The sequence below is a fragment of the Notolepis coatsorum genome (genome assembly GCF_963971535.1).
Source record: "Notolepis coatsorum genome assembly, chromosome: 5".
Lineage (NCBI taxonomy): Eukaryota > Metazoa > Chordata > Actinopteri > Aulopiformes > Paralepididae > Notolepis > Notolepis coatsorum.
The window spans coordinates 51600740-51616019 of NC_140169.1; the positions used below are offsets into that span (position 1 = coordinate 51600740).

The 15280-nt window shown below is 42.9% G+C and overlaps 2 protein-coding genes across 2 annotated transcripts in view; both read right to left on the reverse strand.

Moving 5' to 3' along the window:
* The window catches only part of LOC311229130 (uncharacterized protein), a 121654-nt gene extending 119801 nt beyond the window's left edge, over window positions 1-1853 (reverse strand). The window contains exons 1-2 of the mRNA XM_084315153.1: window positions 1825-1853; window positions 48-323 (exon numbers count right to left, since the gene is read on the reverse strand). Coding sequence (XP_084171279.1) covers window positions 48-270 — 223 coding nt within the window. The 5' untranslated portion in view covers window positions 271-323; window positions 1825-1853. The remainder of the gene's footprint in view (window positions 1-47; window positions 324-1824) is intronic.
* The window catches only part of LOC311228181 (uncharacterized protein), a gene marked incomplete at its 3' end in the record, with an annotated part of 120858 nt that continues 107398 nt past the window's right edge, over window positions 1821-15280 (reverse strand). The window contains exons 9-16 of the mRNA XM_084314093.1: window positions 14632-14685; window positions 13995-14147; window positions 13384-13528; window positions 13210-13251; window positions 12437-12490; window positions 8708-8749; window positions 5266-5307; window positions 1821-1866 (exon numbers count right to left, since the gene is read on the reverse strand). Of these exons, the coding sequence (XP_084170219.1) occupies window positions 1821-1866; window positions 5266-5307; window positions 8708-8749; window positions 12437-12490; window positions 13210-13251; window positions 13384-13528; window positions 13995-14147; window positions 14632-14685 (578 nt within the window). The remainder of the gene's footprint in view (window positions 1867-5265; window positions 5308-8707; window positions 8750-12436; window positions 12491-13209; window positions 13252-13383; window positions 13529-13994; window positions 14148-14631; window positions 14686-15280) is intronic.

Genomic DNA, 15280 nt, shown 5'->3' on the forward strand with positions numbered 1-15280 from the left:
ACTGTACTGGTGTTCTGAAGCCCCGTTGTGCAAAGTGTCACTCCTACCCGTCACCAGGCTCGTGTTGACGGCCCCGCTGCTGTTACAGGCGCCGCCCTCAGCCAGCGTGGTCAGACTGTACGTCGCTCCACAGCTCAGCGCCTCCAGCTGGCAGGAAGTGGTACTGCTCCTACAGGAAGTGGAATGCTGGGAGCCCTCTCTCCTCCGGGCCAGCACGACGACGGTCGCTGCCGCTGCAGACGGGGGGGAGTCCCAGGACACAGTGGCCATGTTTGTGCCACACTGAAGGACGCTGGTGACGTTGACCGGGTCGCACGGTGCTGCTGTGTGAAATGGTAAACGGTGGTGGTAAATGGTAAATAGTAGGGATGTCCGATATTATCGGCCGAGTGACTTACTGACAGGACAAACAGAGTGACTTACTGACAGGACAAACAGAGTAACTTACTGACAGGACAAACAGAGTAACTTACTGACAGGACAAACAGAGTAACTTACTGACAGGACAAACAGAGTGACTTACTGACAGGACAAACAGAGTGACTTACTGACAGGACAAACAGAGTGACTTACTGACAGGACAAACAGAGTGACTTACTGAAAGGACAAACAGAGTGACTTACTGACAGGACAAACAGAGTAACTTACTGACAGGACAAACAGAGTGACTTACTGAAAGGACAAACAGAGTGACTTACTGAGAGGACAAACAGAGTAACTTACTGAAGGACAAACAGAGTGACTTACTGAAGGACAAACAGAGTGACTTACTGAAAGGACAAACAGAGTGACTTACTGACAGGACAAACAGAGTGACTTACTGAAAGGACAAACAGAGTGACTTACTGACAGGACAAACAGAGTAACTTACTGAAAGGACAAACAGAGTGACTTACTGAAAGGACAAACAGAGTGACTTACTGACAGGACAAACAGAGTAACTTACTGACAGGACAAACAGAGTAACTTACTGACACGACAAACAGAGTAACTTACTGACAGGACAAACAAGAGTGACTTACTGAAAGGACAAACAGAGTAACTTACTGACAGGACAAACAGAGTGACTTACTGAAAGGACAAACAGAGTAACTTACTGACAGGACAAACAGAGTGACTTACTGACAGGACAAACAGAGTGACTTACTGAAAGGACAAACAGAGTAACTTACTGACAGGACAAACAGAGTGACTTACTGACAGGACAAACAGAGTGACTTACTGACAGGACAAACAGAGTAACTTACTGAAAGGACAAACAGAGTGACTTACTGACAGGACAAACAGAGTGACTTACTGAAAGGACAAACAGAGTAACTTACTGACAGGACAAACAGAGTGACTTACTGGCAGGACAGACAGAATAATGATCTGACTCAGAGTGCTTTTAACCATGTGACTTGTTGAGCTTTGAAATATATGTAACTGAATTAATCATCTGCCAATTGTTATGTATTCATAGCACTGTGTGAAGATTATGTCACCAAAACAATCGTTCAGTGTACTGTATGTTTATGTGGTTTGCGATCACATCATTAGCTAAATTATTATCATTATTATTTTGTGTGGGATTTCTTTTTCAACATTATGTTTTAAACAGTAATATATCCATGAAATTGACAAAAGGTGTTTTATGAGATTTCACATTGGGTCGTCAGCAGAGACACCCAAAATGAGGCAATAGAAAGGTCACTGAACTCCTTGGCAATGCTTGCATGTCTTTGCAGTATTTAAAGCATGCTTATATTTATTTGGCAGGAAGATTAATGCCATAACTAATGTAAGAATTCTACTCTAGTCAGTTTATGGTTTTCTAATCTTTACCTGTTGTTGGTGACGGTGTTGTAACTGGACATGCTGTAAAGTCTGTTGGGAGAAAAAGAGAGGACAATGATGAGTAAAAAAGTATGCCTAGAAGTTTATTTGATAACATTTAAGTAACAACTGAATTAATTACTTCAAGCATTCTTACTTTGTTGGTGTACTGACTGGCAGTACTGTCCATTAGGAGGAATGGCGTTGATGCATCCACATGTGTTATTTATAAATCCCTCACACTTCCCATAGGTGGCGCACATGTCACAAGACCAAAGATAGTCTTCCTCACAACTGCACTGGGATCTACTACCGTTTTGGCTGCAAACTGAAAGGTAAGAAAAAGTTAACATTTTATTCAACTTACAAACACATATCTGAAGCTACATAACACAAACGTAAAGATATTTAATAATGCCTAATATTTTTTGCATATACAAATGAAAGACATTTACAAACATCTTTATTCCATAGTATAAGTATCTATGCATGTTAGACGTAGTTTTGGCAATGGGATTGGGTTTCTTCATTGAGCTCTTATCCTCATCATTAGGGCACAAGTATCTTGTGTTTTATTTTAAATTGTGAACAGTGTAGCTGGAGTTAAGGACATGGGTATACTGTTACCCCGTGAAGTTAGTAGTAATTAGCCTGATAGGTGGCTATAGTTGAAATACTCAGAGGAAGCGGTGGCTATGCTCCTTCTAATAAATCTGAGTAAACCCTTGACTAGAGACACCTTTGGTTTATTGATACACACATTCCAACTTGGTTCTTACCAGTGGTGATGGAGGCTTCAGAGATGCGTATGTGTGTGGTGATATGGAGAGGATAAGTGATACTTCGTAGGATTGATCTCAGTCGATCTATGATTGTGACATCTGTGGTGTTCAGCTCAGTGTATATCAGGTACTCATAGAGGACTAGAGGAGCTGTAGAAAGAAAAAGTAACACACCAGTAGTAAAACAATTGACTCTAGCTGTATCAATAACAAATATCAAAGCTATCATGATGATCTTTATTGATTAAACAATGTGACACCAGCCCACAAGCCACGGCAATGGGGGGGGGGGGGGGGGTCTGCTGCTGATGGAGACTCAGTGTTCAGGGTAACAGAGCATGAGGTGAGGCGGACCTTTAAAAAAGTGAATATCAGGAAGGCAGCAGGTCCGGACGGCATCCCCGGCCGCGTCCTAAAAGTCTGTGCCGACCAACTGGCCCCGGTATTCACTGACATATTTAACCTGTCCTTAGAACAGGCTGTCATCCCCACCTGCCTGAAGAAGTCCACTATTATCCCTGTACCCAAAAAATCCAAGCCTGCTTGCCTCAACGACTACCGCCCTGTAGCTCTCACCTCCATAGCCATGAAGTGCTTTGAGAAGCTAGTAAAGGGCTACATCTGCTCCTCCCTCCCCATCAACATGGACCCCCTGCAATTTGCATACCGCCCCAACAGGTCCACGGAGGACGCCATAGCCCATGTGCTGCACACAGCAGCATCACACCTGGACAAGAGGCAGGGGAACTATGTGAGAATGCTATTCATCGACTACAGCTCGGCATTCAATACCATAGTCCCCTCCATACTCATAGCCAAGCTCAGGGACCTGGGCTTGAACTATGACCTCTGCCAGTGGGTCTTGGACTTCCTGACGGGCAGACCCCAGGTGGTGAGAGCAGGCAACTGCACCTCCTCATCCATCACCCTCAACATAGGGGCCCCCCAGGGCTGTGTTCTGAGTCCCCTCCTCTACTCCCTGTACACACACGACTGTGTGGCTCAGCGGAGTAGCAATACAATCATCAAATTTGCTGACGACACAGTGGTGGTGGGCCTGATCTCTGCCAACGACGAGAGGGCCTACCTGGAAGAGGTCAAGGTCCTGGCGGGATGGTGCCAGGAAAACAGCCTCTCCCTGAACGTCAGCAAAACAAAGGAGATGATTGTGGACTTCAGGAGGTCGGGGGTCAAGGACTACAGCCCCCTCAGCATCGACGGGGCACCGGTTGAGAGAGTCAACAGCTTTAAGTACCTCGGAGCCTACATATCCGAGGACTTGACATGGACCACACACATTGACAGTGTTGTGAAGAAGGCACGACAACGCCTCTACTTCCTCAGGCGCCTAAGGAAGTTCCAAGTCAGTCAGAAGATCCTTAAGAACTTCTACTCATGTACAATAGAGAGCATCTTGACTGGCAACATCACCTCCTGGTTTGGGAATAGCACTGCACAAGACCGAAGCAGACTACAAAGAGTGACACGTTCAGCCGAACGCACAATTGGAGGGGGGCTCCCCACCCTCCAGAACATTTACAACAAGCGTTGCAGGGGCAAGGCTAAGAGAATCATTAAAGACTCCAGTCACCCGAACAACTGCCTCTTTGAACTGCTGCGGTCAGGCAAGCGATACCGGAGTCTCAAGGCGAGCACAGAAAGACTCAGAAGAAGCTTCTATCCCCAGGCCATCAGGCTGCTAAACAAACAATGAATACTACACAACAACAACCATCAAACGCACATAGCACACACATCCACACGCACACACTCACTTTAAACAAACACACTGTAGCACCCACTCCACACACTTTATAGCACACACCCACTTTAAACAAACACACTGTAGCACCCACTCCCCACACTTTATATTTATTGATGAAGGATTGCACTACAACTCAAACAGAGTGACTTACTGACAGGACAAACAGAGTGACTTACTGAAAGGACAAACAGAGTAACTTACTGACAGGACAAACAGAGTGACTTACTGACAGGACAAACAGAGTGACTTACTGACAGGACAAACAGAGTAACTTACTGACAGGACAAACAGAGTGACTTACTGACAGGACAAACAGAGTGACTTACTGAAAGGACAAACAGAGTAACTTACTGACAGGACAAACAGAGTGACTTACTGACAGGACAAACAGAGTGACTTACTGACAGGACAAACAGAGTGACTTACTGGCAGGACAGACAGAATAATGATCTGACTCAGAGTGCTTTTAACCATGTGACTTGTTGAGCTTTGAAATATATGTAACTGAATTAATCATCTGCCAATTGTTATGTATTCATAGCACTGTGTGAAGATTATGTCACCAAAACAATCGTTCAGTGTACTGTATGTTTATGTGGTTTGCGATCACATCATTAGCTAAATTATTATCATTATTATTTTGTGTGGGATTTCTTTTTCAACATTATGTTTTAAACAGTAATATATCCATGAAATTGACAAAAGGTGTTTTATGAGATTTCACATTGGGTCATCAGCAGAGACGCCCAAAATGAGGCAATAGAAAGGTCACTGAACTCCTTGGCAATGCTTGCATGTCTTTGCAGTATTTAAAGCATGCTTATATTTATTTGGCAGGAAGATTAATGCCATAACTAATGTAAGAATTCTACTCTAGTCAGTTTATGGTTTTCTAATCTTTACCTGTTGTTGGTGACGGTGTTGTAACTGGACATGCTGTAAAGTCTGTTGGGAGGAAAAGAGAGGACAATGATGAGTAAAAAAGTATGCCTAGAAGTTTATTTGATAACATTTAAGTAACAACTGAATTAATTACTTCAAGCATTCTTACTTTGTTGGTGTACTGACTGGCAGTACTGTCCATTAGGAGGAATGGCGTTGATGCATCCACATGTGTTATTTATAAATCCCTCACACTTCCCATAGGTGGCGCACATGTCACAAGACCAAAGATAGTCTTCCTCACAACTGCACTGGGATCTACTACCGTTTTGGCTGCAAACTGAAAGGTAAGAAAAAGTTAACATTTTATTCAACTTACAAACACATATCTGAAGCTACATAACACAAACGTAAAGATATTTAATAATGCCTAATATTTTTTGCATATACAAATGAAAGACATTTACAAACATCTTTATTCCATAGTATGAGTATCTATAGGCATGTTAGACGTTGTTTTGGCAATGGGATTGGGTTTCTTCATTGAGCTCTTATCCTCATCATTAGGGCACAAGTATCTTGTGTTTTATTTTAAATTGTGAACAGTGTAGCTGGAGTTAAGGACATGGGTATACTGTTACCCCGTGAAGTTAGTAGTAATTAGCCTGATAGGTGGCTATAGTTGAAATACTCAGAGGAAGCGGTGGCTATGCTCCTTCTAATAAATCTGAGTAAACCCTTGACTAGAGACACCTTTGGTTTATTGATACACACATTCCAACTTGGTTCTTACCAGTGGTGATGGAGGCTTCAGAGATGCGTATGTGTGTGGTGATATGGAGAGGATAAGTGATACTTCGTAGGATTGATCTCAGTCGATCTATGATTGTGACATCTGTGGTGTTCAGCTCAGTGTATATCAGGTACTCATAGAGGACTAGAGGAGCTGTAGAAAGAAAAAGTAACACACCAGTAGTAAAACAATTGACTCTAGCTGTATCAATAACAAATATCAAAGCTATCATGATGATCTTTATTGATTAAACAAGTGACACCAGCCCACAAGCCACGGCAATGGGGGGGGGGGGGGGGGTCTGCTGCTGATGGAGACTCAGTGTTCAGGGTAACAGAGCATGAGGTGAGGCGGACCTTTAAAAAAGTGAATATCAGGAAGGCAGCAGGTCCGGACGGCATCCCCGGCCGCGTCCTAAAAGTCTGTGCCGACCAACTGGCCCCGGTATTCACTGACATATTTAACCTGTCCTTAGAACAGGCTGTCATCCCCACCTGCCTGAAGAAGTCCACTATTATCCCTGTACCCAAAAAATCCAAGCCTGCTTGCCTCAACGACTACCGCCCTGTAGCTCTCACCTCCATAGCCATGAAGTGCTTTGAGAAGCTAGTAAAGGGCTACATCTGCTCCTCCCTCCCCATCAACATGGACCCCCTGCAATTTGCATACCGCCCCAACAGGTCCACGGAGGACGCCATAGCCCATGTGCTGCACACAGCAGCATCACACCTGGACAAGAGGCAGGGGAACTATGTGAGAATGCTATTCATCGACTACAGCTCGGCATTCAATACCATAGTCCCCTCCATACTCATAGCCAAGCTCAGGGACCTGGGCTTGAACTATGACCTCTGCCAGTGGGTCTTGGACTTCCTGACGGGCAGACCCCAGGTGGTGAGAGCAGGCAACTGCACCTCCTCATCCATCACCCTCAACATAGGGGCCCCCCAGGGCTGTGTTCTGAGTCCCCTCCTCTACTCCCTGTACACACACGACTGTGTGGCTCAGCGGAGTAGCAATACAATCATCAAATTTGCTGACGACACAGTGGTGGTGGGCCTGATCTCTGCCAACGACGAGAGGGCCTACCTGGAAGAGGTCAAGGTCCTGGCGGGATGGTGCCAGGAAAACAGCCTCTCCCTGAACGTCAGAAAAACAAAGGAGATGATTGTGGACTTCAGGAGGTCGGGGGTCAAGGACTACAGCCCCCTCAGCATCGACGGGGCACCGGTTGAGAGAGTCAACAGCTTTAAGTACCTCGGAGCCTACATATCCGAGGACTTGACATGGACCACACACATTGACAGTGTTGTGAAGAAGGCACGACAACGCCTCTACTTCCTCAGGCGCCTAAGGAAGTTCCAAGTCAGTCAGAAGATCCTTAAGAACTTCTACTCATGTACAATAGAGAGCATCTTGACTGGCAACATCACCTCCTGGTTTGAGAATAGCACTGCACAAGACCGAAGCAGACTACAAAGAGTGACACGTTCAGCCGAACGCACAATTGGAGGGGGGCTCCCCACCCTCCAGAACATTTACAACAAGCGTTGCAGGGGCAAGGCTAAGAGAATCATTAAAGACTCCAGTCACCCGAACAACTGCCTCTTTGAACTGCTGCGGTCAGGCAAGCGATACCGGAGTCTCAAGGCGAGCACAGAAAGACTCAGAAGAAGCTTCTATCCCCAGGCCATCAGGCTGCTAAACGAACAATGAATACTACACAACAACAACCATCAAACGCACATAGCACACACATCCACACGCACACACTCACTTTAAACAAACACACTGTAGCACCCACTCCACACACTTTATAGCACACACCCACTTTAAACAAACACACTGTAGCACCCACTCCCCACACTTTATATTTATTGATGAAGGATTGCACTACAACTCAAACAGAGTGACTTACTGACAGGACAAACAGAGTGACTTACTGAAAGGACAAACAGAGTAACTTACTGACAGGACAAACAGAGTGACTTACTGACAGGACAAACAGAGTGACTTACTGACAGGACAAACAGAGTAACTTACTGACAGGACAAACAGAGTGACTTACTGACAGGACAAACAGAGTGACTTACTGAAAGGACAAACAGAGTAACTTACTGACAGGACAAACAGAGTGACTTACTGACAGGACAAACAGAGTAACTTACTGACAGGACAAACAGAGTGACTTACTGGCAGGACAGACAGAATAATGATCTGACTCAGAGTGCTTTTAACCATGTGACTTGTTGAGCTTTGAAATATATGTAACTGAATTAATCATCTGCCAATTGTTATGTATTCATAGCACTGTGTGAAGATTATGTCACCAAAACAATCGTTCAGTGTACTGTATGTTTATGTGGTTTGCGATCACATCATTAGCTAAATTATTATCATTATTATTTTGTGTGGGATTTCTTTTTCAACATTATGTTTTAAACAGTAATATATCCATGAAATTGACCAAAGGTGTTTTATGAGATTTCACATTGGGTCATCAGCAGAGACGCCCAAAATGAGGCAATAGAAAGGTCACTGAACTCCTTGGCAATGCTTGCATGTCTTTGCAGTATTTAAAGCATGCTTATATTTATTTGGCAGGAAGATTAATGCCATAACTAATGTAAGAATTCTACTCTAGTCAGTTTATGGTTTTCTAATCTTTACCTGTTGTTGGTGACGGTGTTGTAACTGGACATGCTGTAAAGTCTGTTGGGAGGAAAAGAGAGGACAATGATGAGTAAAAAAGTATGCCTAGAAGTTTATTTGATAACATTTAAGTAACAACTGAATTAATTACTTCAAGCATTCTTACTTTGTTGGTGTACTGACTGGCAGTACTGTCCATTAGGAGGAATGGCGTTGATGCATCCACATGTGTTATTTATAAATCCCTCACACTTCCCATAGGTGGCGCACATGTCACAAGACCAAAGATAGTCTTCCTCACAACTGCACTGGGATCTACTACCGTTTTGGCTGCAAACTGAAAGGTAAGAAAAAGTTAACATTTTATTCAACTTACAAACACATATCTGAAGCTACATAACACAAACGTAAAGATATTTAATAATGCCTAATATTTTTTGCATATACAAATGAAAGACATTTACAAACATCTTTATTCCATAGTATGAGTATCTATAGGCATGTTAGACGTTGTTTTGGCAATGGGATTGGGTTTCTTCATTGAGCTCTTATCCTCATCATTAGGGCACAAGTATCTTGTGTTTTATTTTAAATTGTGAACAGTGTAGCTGGAGTTAAGGACATGGGTATACTGTTACCCCGTGAAGTTAGTAGTAATTAGCCTGATAGGTGGCTATAGTTGAAATACTCAGAGGAAGCGGTGGCTATGCTCCTTCTAATAAATCTGAGTAAACCCTTGACTAGAGACACCTTTGGTTTATTGATACACACATTCCAACTTGGTTCTTACCAGTGGTGATGGAGGCTTCAGAGATGCGTATGTGTGTGGTGATATGGAGAGGATAAGTGATACTTCGTAGGATTGATCTCAGTCGATCTATGATTGTGACATCTGTGGTGTTCAGCTCAGTGTATATCAGGTACTCATAGAGGACTAGAGGAGCTGTAGAAAGAAAAAGTAACACACCAGTAGTAAAACAATTGACTCTAGCTGTATCAATAACAAATATCAAAGCTATCATGATGATCTTTATTGATTAAACAATGTGACACCAGCCCACAAGCCACGGCAATGGGGGGGGGGGGGGGGGGGGTCTGCTGCTGATGGAGACTCAGTGTTCAGGGTAACAGAGCATGAGGTGAGGCGGACCTTTAAAAAAGTGAATATCAGGAAGGCAGCAGGTCCGGACGGCATCCCCGGCCGCGTCCTAAAAGTCTGTGCCGACCAACTGGCCCCGGTATTCACTGACATATTTAACCTGTCCTTAGAACAGGCTGTCATCCCCACCTGCCTGAAGAAGTCCACTATTATCCCTGTACCCAAAAAATCCAAGCCTGCTTGCCTCAACGACTACCGCCCTGTAGCTCTCACCTCCATAGCCATGAAGTGCTTTGAGAAGCTAGTAAAGGGCTACATCTGCTCCTCCCTCCCCATCAACATGGACCCCCTGCAATTTGCATACCGCCCCAACAGGTCCACGGAGGACGCCATAGCCCATGTGCTGCACACAGCAGCATCACACCTGGACAAGAGGCAGGGGAACTATGTGAGAATGCTATTCATCGACTACAGCTCGGCATTCAATACCATAGTCCCCTCCATACTCATAGCCAAGCTCAGGGACCTGGGCTTGAACTATGACCTCTGCCAGTGGGTCTTGGACTTCCTGACGGGCAGACCCCAGGTGGTGAGAGCAGGCAACTGCACCTCCTCATCCATCACCCTCAACATAGGGGCCCCCCAGGGCTGTGTTCTGAGTCCCCTCCTCTACTCCCTGTACACACACGACTGTGTGGCTCAGCGGAGTAGCAATACAATCATCAAATTTGCTGACGACACAGTGGTGGTGGGCCTGATCTCTGCCAACGACGAGAGGGCCTACCTGGAAGAGGTCAAGGTCCTGGCGGGATGGTGCCAGGAAAACAGCCTCTCCCTGAACGTCAGCAAAACAAAGGAGATGATTGTGGACTTCAGGAGGTCGGGGGTCAAGGACTACAGCCCCCTCAGCATCGACGGGGCACCGGTTGAGAGAGTCAACAGCTTTAAGTACCTCGGAGCCTACATATCCGAGGACTTGACATGGACCACACACATTGACAGTGTTGTGAAGAAGGCACGACAACGCCTCTACTTCCTCAGGCGCCTAAGGAAGTTCCAAGTCAGTCAGAAGATCCTTAAGAACTTCTACTCATGTACAATAGAGAGCATCTTGACTGGCAACATCACCTCCTGGTTTGGGAATAGCACTGCACAAGACCGAAGCAGACTACAAAGAGTGACACGTTCAGCCGAACGCACAATTGGAGGGGGGCTCCCCACCCTCCAGAACATTTACAACAAGCGTTGCAGGGGCAAGGCTAAGAGAATCATTAAAGACTCCAGTCACCCGAACAACTGCCTCTTTGAACTGCTGCGGTCAGGCAAGCGATACCGGAGTCTCAAGGCGAGCACAGAAAGACTCAGAAGAAGCTTCTATCCCCAGGCCATCAGGCTGCTAAACGAACAATGAATACTACACAACAACAACCATCAAACGCACATAGCACACACATCCACACGCACACACTCACTTTAAACAAACACACTGTAGCACCCACTCCACACACTTTATAGCACACACCCACTTTAAACAAACACACTGTAGCACCCACTCCCCACACTTTATATTTATTGATGAAGGATTGCACTACAACTCGTACACCTTACTGTAAATTGTACCTAAATTGTACCTCATCCCATTTCTGCTTTGCACTATATAGTACTGTACATTAGTGCACTGCATAGCATTGTATATTATATGGTAACTCAGTTACGTCTATTCTGCATCGAACATTGTACATATGTCTATACTGAACACTGTGACCTCATTTTCTACTTCTAAATTACATGCTATACTATGTTATTTGATACTATCTTGTCTAGCACAGTCTCTGGAGCGTAACAGTAAGAAGCATTTTGTATGAAAGTATTCTGTACTTCTGTATGACAACTATTAAAGAAACTTGAAACTTGAAACTTGACTGACAGATCAAACAGAGTAACTTACTGAAAGGACAAACAGAGTAACTTACTAACAGGACAAACAGCGTGACTTACTGAAAGGACAAACAGAGCAACTTACTGAAAGGACAAACAGAGTGACTTACTGAAAGGACAAACCGATTGACTTACTGACAGGACAAACAGAGTGACTTACTGAAAGGACAAACAGAGTGACTTACTGACAGGACAAACAGAGTGACTTACTGAAAGGACAAACAGAGTAACTTACTGAAAGGACAAACAGAGTGACTTACTGACAGGACAAACAGAGTAACTTACTGACAGGACAAACAGAGTAACTTACTGACAGGACAAACAGAGTAACTTACTGACAGGACAAACAGAGTAACTTACTGACAGGACAAACAGAGTAACTTACTGACAGGACAAACAGAGTGACTTACTGACAGGACAAACAGAGTGACTTACTGACAGGACAAACAGAGTGACTTACTGAAAGGACAAACAGAGTGACTTACTGACAGGACAAACAGAGTGACTTACTGAAAGGACAAACAGAGTGACTTACTGAAAGGACAAACAGAGTAACTTACTGACAGGACAAACAGAGTGACTTACTGAAAGGACAAACAGAGTGACTTACTGAAAGGACAAACAGAGTAACTTACTGACAGGACAAACAGAGTAACTTACTGAAAGGACAAACAGAGTAACTTACTGACAGGACAAACAGTGTGACTTACTGGTTGTTGGGACAGCTGTAGTACTCAGTTCTGTTGTAGCGATAGTTGTTGAATCTGTAAGACGAAGATCATTTTTACAATTACCTGCTACAGTATACTGCAATGAAAATAAGGACAAGTCAAGTCAACATATTGTTCATTTTCTTTCTTCAACACCCCTGTCATGTTGCTTGATTTGACACAATCAGGTGGTATGAGGCAGAAGCACAGATTCCCCTTCGATATTAAAACTTTGCTCATAAGGAAAAAAGCACGACAAGAACCAATTGAATTACCGGACAGAATAATGATCTGACTCAGAGTGCTTTTAACCATGTGACTTGTTGAGCTTTGAAATATATGTAACTGAATGAATCATCTGCAAATTGTCATGTATTCATAGCACTCTGTGAGAATTATGGCACCAAAACAACGTTCAGTGTACTGTATGTTTATGTGGTTTGCGATAACTTAAAGAAGAATCCTCTACACCATATAGTCATCATTAGCACAATTATTATCATTATTATTTTGTGTGGGATTTCTTTTTCAACATTATGTTTTAAACAGTAATATATCCATGAAATTGACAAAAGGTGTTTTATGAGATTTCACATTGGGTCGTCAGCAGAGACACCCAAAATGAGGCAATAGAAAGGTCACTGAACTCCTTGGCGATGCTTGCATGTCTTTGCAGTATTTAATGCATGCTTATATTTATTTGGCAGGAAGATTAATGCCATAATTAATGTGAGAACTCTACTCTAGTCAGCTTATGGTTTTCTAATCTTTACCTGTTGTTGGTGACGGTGTTGTAACTGGACATGCTGTAAAGTCTGTTGGGAGAAAAAGAGAGGACAATGATGAGTAAAAAAGTATGCCTCGAAGTTTATTTGATAACATTTAAGTAACAACTGAATTAATTACTTCAAGCATTCTTACTTTGTTGGTGTACTGACTGGCAGTACTGTCCATTAGGAGGAATGGTGTTGATGCATCCACATGTGTTATTTATAAATCCCTCACACTTCCCATAGGTGGCGCACATGTCACAAGACCAAAGATAGTCTTCCTCACAACTGCACTGGGATCTACTACCGTTTTGGCTGCAAACTGAAAGGTAAGAAAAAGTTAACATTTTATTCAACTTACAAACACATATCTGAAGCTACATAACACAAACGTAAAGATATTTAATAATGCATAATATTTTTTGCATATACAAATGAAAGACATTTACAAACATCTTTATTCCATAGTATAAGTATCTATAGGCATGTTAGACGTTGTTTTGGCAATGGGATTGGGTTTCTTCATTGAGCTCTTATCCTCGTCATTAGGGCACAAGTATCTTGTGTTTTATTTTAAATTGTGAACAGTGTAGCTGGAGTTAAGGACATGGGTATACTGTTACCCCGTCATCATTCCATTTGAAGTTAGTAGTAATTAGCCTGATAGGTGGCTATAGTTGAAATACTCAGAGGAAGCGGTGGCTATGCTCCTTCTAATAAATCTGAGTAAACCCTTGACTAGAGACACCTTTGGTTTATTGATACACACATTCCAACTTGGTTCTTACCAGTGGTGATGGAGGCTTCAGAGATGCGTATGTGTGTGGTGATATGGAGAGGATAAGTGATACTTCGTAGGATTGATCTCAGTCGATCTATGATTGTGACATCTGTGGTGTTCAGCTCAGTGTATATCAGGTACTCATAGAGGACTAGAGGAGCTGTAGAAAGAAAAAGTAACATACCAGTAGTAAAACAATTGACTCTAGCTGTATCAATAACAAATATCAAAGCTATCATGATGATCTTTATTGATTAAACAATGTGACTGACAGATCAAACAGAGTAACTTACTGAAAGAACAAACAGAGTAACTTACTAACTGGACAAACAGAGTGACTTACTGAAAGGACAAACAGAGCAACTTACTGAAAGGACAAACAGAGTGACTTACTGAAAGGACAAACCGATTGACTTACTGACAGGACAAACAGAGTGACTTACTGAAAGGACAAACAGAGTGACTTACTGACAGGACAAACAGAGTGACTTACTGAAAGGACAAACAGAGTGACTTACTGACAGGACAAACAGAGTAACTTACTGACAGGACAAACAGAGTAACTTACTGACAGGACAAACAGAGTGACTTACTGACAAGGACAAACAGAGTGACTTACTGAAAGGACAAACAGAGTGACTTACTGGTTGTTGGGACAGCTGTAGTACTCAGTTCTGTTGTAGCGATAGTTGTTGAATCTGTAAAAGAAAGATAATTTTTACAATTACCTGCTACAGTATACTGCAATGAAAATAAGGAAAATTCAAGTCAACATATTGTTAATGTTCTTTCTTCAACACCCCTGCCATGTTGCTTGATTTGACACAATCAGGTGGTATGAGGCAGAAGCACAGATTCCCCTTTGATATTCAAACTAGCTAATAACAACAACAAAAAAGCACCACAAGAACCAATTGAATTACCAGACAGAATAATGATCTGACTCAGAGTGCTTTTAACCATGTGACTTGTTGAGCTTTGAAATATATGTAGTTCAAGTTTCTTTATTAGTTGTCATACAGAAGTACAGAATACTTTTATACAAAATGCTTCTTTCTGTTACGCTCCAGAGACTGTGCTAGACAAAAATAGATAAGTATAAAATAAAATAAGTATAGCAAGTATAAAATAGAAGTCACGTACGTAGACACAAGTGTTCAGTATGTACATATGTACAATGTTCAATGCAGAGTAGAAGTAACTGAGTTACCATACAATATACTTACTATACAATATACTAATATACAATATACTAAACAGTGCAAAGCAGAAATGGGATGAGGTACAATTTAG